The 6,000-nt window shown below is 49.2% G+C and overlaps 1 protein-coding gene across 1 annotated transcript in view; it reads right to left on the bottom strand.

The window, feature by feature from the left end:
* Positions 1-380: 380 nt before the first annotated feature.
* LOC142790029 (uncharacterized) overlaps positions 381-6,000 on the bottom strand; it is a 45,480-nt gene continuing 39,860 nt past the window's right edge. Inside the window, exon 5 of the mRNA XM_075885057.1 lies at positions 381-705. Within this exon, the coding sequence (XP_075741172.1) occupies positions 381-705 (325 nt within the window). The remainder of the gene's footprint in view (positions 706-6,000) is intronic.

Genomic DNA, 6,000 nt, shown 5'->3' with positions numbered 1-6,000 from the left:
TTTAGACCACGATCACTCCAAAGAAAGGTGCGTTTTTACCCAATTCCATCGCGGCGGGAGCGATGCATATAGAAAGGTATACGAGCCGCCAGCAGGTACCTGCCGAGATAGCAAGCGCCAGCGTTCGCGACCATGCCCTTTGAATCACAGTTAACTGCAAATGCTCGACTCCCCCCATCGCTTTGCCTGCGTCCTTCGCTTTAGCAGGCTCGTTGACGAGTATGCTCGTGCAAGGTGGGCAAGGCGTTTCCTCTCTCTTTGAGCTGCAGTTGAGGACAAGTTTACTGCGTGGGCAAACATTATCCAGTGTGTCTGAGGAGTTTACGAAGTTAGGTCGGTTTGTCCGGTCTCTGCTTCATTGGCCACATTCACATGCGCTTTTACGCGTTCCTTGGAAGGTACAATGCACGGTGGAAGTTACTAATTTGGAATTGATACGGAACATGATGGCAAAGGTTAAAATCTGTCGAGAGTGTGCACAGGATTGCTATCACAATAAAATGTTCTACAGCCGCAAAATAGGTACCCACCCGTAATGCATCAGCCACTGTTGCCACATATATTGAATGGTATCCTGGAAAGTCATGGGCCTCACCCACTAGGGCATAATGGTAGACCCTGTAGTCGTCCCACAGCTCGTGCAAGTATTTCTTCGTCGAAGGGTCGTTCAAAAATTCCGTGATTGCAGTAGCGTTGGCAATAATGCTATGAATGAAGCAATATGAACAATTCCCGTCTACTACAAAAACAAACACGTCAGACACACGGCATATTAAGAACTACTGCAATAATCAGTAATATTGAAAAAAAGACGGCTGATGCACTCACTATAGAGGGATGTGCTCGCGGTACAAAAGTTCAATAAGTTGCTCTTGGAGGTCGGGTCCTGGACCGTCATTAAAGTTATTCCTACCGAATTAATGTCTATGTTTTCGTCTAGCATTAACCGAGAATGCAGCTGTAAGAAATGACACTATTCCGTTATGTACGCTATTTCTTTGCAATAATGCCAAAAGTAAACCACTAACACAATAACTTCTTTGCGAAAATTTCGACAGACAGACCCTACGCATTGTTTAAAGTGTCTTCTTGCCCCCGCCCACATTTTTTTGCTTCACCCAAGCGTTACCGAGTGCGCAATCTGTGTAGTTTGAGTGCGGTGGGCTTATCAGGAAAGCTGAGTACACCTTAAGGAGTATGGTCAGCTGGTACAATGGTACGATGCAAGATAATGTGATGCATGCAATTTCAGCCCTCGCTACAGAAGAGAGAGGTATATAATGATTATTTTGGTTCCGTGTGGTCAAACTACAGCATGAGTGCCAAGCATACAGTAGTTGACGGCTTTATGAAATTAGACCACCTCAAATTTCTTAATATGCACTAACATCGTTAATGTGCGCCGACAGTTCTTCGGACGCTATCTTATCACCTCCATCAGGATGCGACCGCCACGGTAGGGATGAATCACGAGACTTTGGGTCTGTAGTCGAGCATTGTAAGCAGCCTGCTGCTGAGGCAGCCTCAATAGCAATTGTGATTTTAAGTGTGTAGCTCTGTATGGGCCTGGCTTGTTGTATCCAATAAAAGCAAACAATGCAGTGACATCACTACTGCCGCACCACCCCTTATGAGTATATATTGCGAAGCAAGATGCTGGGTTACCTGGTTAAACTTTTCGCCACGAAACGTGTTACAGCTGCCTTCTTGTTCCCGAGCTACAACAACTTGTGACGGAGATGTTGAAACGAATCTCCATTGAAAAGGGGCGGATCCCGTGAAGGACTGAAGCAGGGCAGAGCGCACTCACGGCATGGTCAAGATGCGGGAGACGGTGCTTCGTGTGTGGAAAGATGCGAGCACTGCGGCCAAGTAGCCAACGTACGTGTACAAGAGAAGTTCAAGAAGTTGGTTTTCAGAAAGGCTATTGGCAAGAACGCGTACAAGACGCTCAAAGATTTGCTTCTACCGGTGACCCCTGCGGAGAAGAGTCTCGTAGTCCTGATCAAGGTATTGAGTGACCATTACAATTCTGCAAGCTGAATCATCGCAGAGCGATTCATATTCAACAGGCGGTACCAAACGCAAGTTGAGTCAGTAGTGACGTTCGTAGTTGCACTGAAGCACAAGACCGTTAAATGCAAGTAGGACACATTCCTTGACGAAGCAGTGCGTGACCGGTTTGTCACTGGATTGCTAAATCCAGGAATTTAGACGGGTCTACTAAAAAAAAAGGAGCTGTCGTTTGAATCTGCTTGCGACTTCACCAAAAGCGCTGAAATGGCGGAACCAAGCCTTTTTCCCCTGGCAGTGGAACGGAAGCGAATGCCCAAGCGATAAGGAAGCCTGGCAGAAAAGTCACATTTGAAGTCATGCAAAGCAAGCAATACCAGGCGAGAAAGGCAACGTGTCTTATTGCGGGCAAGGACACGACACTATTTCTTGCCGTTATCGAAAAACAATGTGCAACAGCTGCCATCGCACGGGTCACTTTGCTCAGAGTATGCCATGAGCGCCCACAGGGTGCGAAAAAGATTCCTGCCATTGCTGGCCAGCAAGAAAATAATGAGATGATGCTCAAAGCCATACATCACGCCGGCTTGTGAAGCAGCCGTAGGAGGTACAGGTTGTGCTCAGAAAGAAGCGCTTGGAGATGGAAATAGACACAGGAGCTGCCGTTGTTCTGATAAAGAGCAACTAGGACACAGTATCTGGCAGTTTCAGAAAAGGTCAACACAGAAATGCTTCGGCAAAACAGTATTTTACGTTTCCAGCAAATAACTGATTTCGCATTTACACAATTAAAAATTCTCGCTTCAATGTGACGCCAGTTTTTCTGCTCAATGGCAAACTCAGTGAGTTGTTAAAAACGTGACACTCCCTTTTTTGCGAAACCTGTTGTGTGATGCCCTCTTATCTACCTCAGTGCTAATAGTGTTTTATCTGATCTCCAAATGGCGCAACTATTCAGCGTAGCAATAAGCATACTCTCAAGTTCCGTTTAGCGTTGTCGAATTCAAGTACGCTTCCACTTTGGCGCCTCGTTTCTCCAGCTTGCGGAAGTGCTGTTTGCGTGCGGCTCGAGCACCAGGATCATGGCCACCATGGTTTCGATGCCAGGCCTTTCAGATGTGAGGCATCTCTTGCTCGGGTCCCACGGTGTTGGCCCCGTCCACACGCATACTAAGAACGCGCAACTCTCCTCCTTGCGTCTCTTCATTATCTGCGCGTTACTCTCTCCACGTTTGTCTTACCACCTGCATGTGCTCGCTCCCACAAAGTTTCCTAAAATTAACTATTCCCATGCTCACTGAAGCGCCAAGCGTCGCAGCTGCAGCAAACACTAGTGCCAGAGTTCCCTCGAGTGTATATTGTTACGCCTGAAGTAGGGGTACGGGGGTTTATTGAACGGAAGCTGGGATGGCGAGGCCGCACCGGATAAAACTGGCGAGAGATCTTCTTCTTCCCAAGTCCACACTTCTATTCCCTCTTATCAATCCGGCACATACACGTCGTAATATTTCCCCCTTCGCAGACGAAGCGCACCGCGCGTTTCATGCATCGTCCCGCAGTCTAAAAGCTTTGAGGCGAGCCACATGGGTAACCTCGATCTTGGTTGATCGTCTCCCACTAGCTGTCAGTCGTGCTATTTTATAATCTACTGCACTGAGGCGCTCAAGGACAACGAATGGGCCAGTGTAGTGGGCGAGAAGTTTTGTGGACAAGCCACGCTTGCGGATAGGCTTCCACACCATTACAAGGTCTCCCGGTTCATATGTGACGTGGCGGTGTTTGCTGTCGTAGCGGAGCTTTGAGCGGTCTTGCGATGCTATAGTACGCAGGCGGGCAAGACGCCGAGTTTCTTCTGCAAGGCATAGTGTTTCAGCTAATGAAGGATCGTCATTGTCATAAAACGAAAAGATAGTGTCCAGGGTATAACGAGGGGGTCGAACGTAAAGAAGGAAGAAAGGGCTGTGGCCGGTGGTTTCGTGTTGGGCAGTGTTGAAGGCATACGTGATGAACGGTAAGACGTCGTCCCAGTTCTTGTGATTGGACGCCACGTACATTGAAAGCATATTCACCAGTGTCCGGTTCGTTCGTTCAGTAAGGCCATTCGTCTGTGGATGGTAAGGTGTCGAATGACGAAGTTCCGAGCCACACATACGGAGCAGTTCCTCAACAACGTCTGCCGTAAACTGACGGCCGCGGTCGCTTATTATGACGCGAGGAGGTCCGTGGCGCAGTATGATAGAGTGCAGGAGAAAGGAGGATACTTCGCCAGCAGTCGCAGATGGCAGGGCGGCCGTTTCGCAGTAGCGGGTCAGGTAATCGGCGCACACTACAATCCAACGGTTGCCTTTTGCCGAGCGTGGAAAAGGGCCCACGAGGTCAATGCCAACTTGCTCAAAGGGAGTGCTGGGAGGCGTCACAGGCTGTAGAAGTCCAGCCGGAGCAGTCGTGACTGATTTGTGCGTCTGGCATTGAGTGCAACTGGCCACGTACTGCTCAACTGACTGGCGCATGCGTGGCCAGTAAAATCGCTCCTGTGTACGAAGGAGTGTTCGCGTCATTCCCAGGTGACCCGAAGTTGCGTCGTCGTGCATGGCGCGCAGGATGGAGGAACGGAGTGTGTGTGGCACCACCAGCAAGAAGCGGGAACCCGTGGCCGAGAAGGTCCTCTTGTAAAGTAATCCTTCACGAACGCAAAAGCGTCCGGCCAAAGTGGACGCTCGTGCTTCAGCAAATAATGGCTCCAAGCTGACATCCTTCCGCTGTTCATTTTCAAAGGTGGTCTTGTCCGGGAATACTGGAGTCACTGACGCAATTAGGTGATCGAAATTGTCGGCATCGCAAAGTGTTGTAGTAAGCGGCATCCGCGAAAGGCAGTCAGCGTCAGCGTGCTTCCTGCCACTCTTGTATGACACCGTGAAGTCATACTCTTGCAAGCGGAGGGCCCAGCGTGCCAGGCGGCCAGATGGGTCTCGGAGGCTTACAAGCCAGCACAAGGAATGATGGTCTGTGACCACTTGAAAGGGGCGACCGTACAGGTATGAACGGAATCGCTGTACAGCGAAGACGAGTGCCAAACATTCTTGCTCAGTCACTGTGTAATTCCGTTCTGGTTTACTTAAAGTTCTGCTGGCATACGCAATGACATGTTCCTTTCCACTGTGTCGTTGTACTAGAACTGCACCTATGCCAATGCCACTGGCGTCAGTATGAACTTCGGTCGGCGCCGAAGGGTCGAAGTGCCGGAGAATGGGCTGCGATGTGAGTAAGAACTTGAGTTGGTTGAAAGACGTCTCACAGTCATGTGTCCATTCAAAGCTAGTACCTTGACGTAGCAGATTGGTCAAGGGGAAGGCAACGTCGGCGAATGCAGGAATAAATCGGCGAAAGTACGAGCACAGGCCTAGGAAGCTGCGAAGCTCTTTCGTTGAGCGAGGTGGTTTGCACGCTTTCACAGCTGCTGTCTTGCTCGGGTCAGGCCTGATCCCATCTTTGTTCACAAGGTGCCCAAGTACTAAGGTTTGTCGCTCGCCGAAATGACACTTCTTCGAATTAAGTACAAGGCCAGCGTTTCTAATGCATTCCAGAACAATGTCCACGCGTTCGTTGTGCTCACGAAATGTGCGCCCAAAGATCACGATGTCATCTAGGTAGCACATACAGACATTCCATTTTAGGCCACGCAGAATGGTATCCATGAACCTTTCGAATGTGGCAGGAGCATTACATAATCCAAACGGCATCACGTTAAATTCATAAAGTCCGTCTGGAGTTATGAAAGCAGTCTTTTCCTTGTCCGCTGGATGCATGGGAATCTGCCAGTAGCCTGAACGTAAATCGATAGACGAGAAGTATGACGCCGAATGGAGACAGTCCAAGGCGTCATCAATTCGTGGGAGAGGATAAACATCTTTCTTCGTGATGGAGTTCAAACGGCGATAGTCGACACAAAATCTCCAGGTACCGTCTTTCTTTTTCACAAGGATCACA

The sequence above is a fragment of the Rhipicephalus microplus genome, chromosome 2, assembly GCF_043290135.1.
Source record: "Rhipicephalus microplus isolate Deutch F79 chromosome 2, USDA_Rmic, whole genome shotgun sequence".
NCBI classification, from domain to species: domain Eukaryota; kingdom Metazoa; phylum Arthropoda; class Arachnida; order Ixodida; family Ixodidae; genus Rhipicephalus; species Rhipicephalus microplus.
Note: the sequence above shows the minus strand (reverse complement) of the source record. Positions and strands in the feature narration are given on the sequence as shown.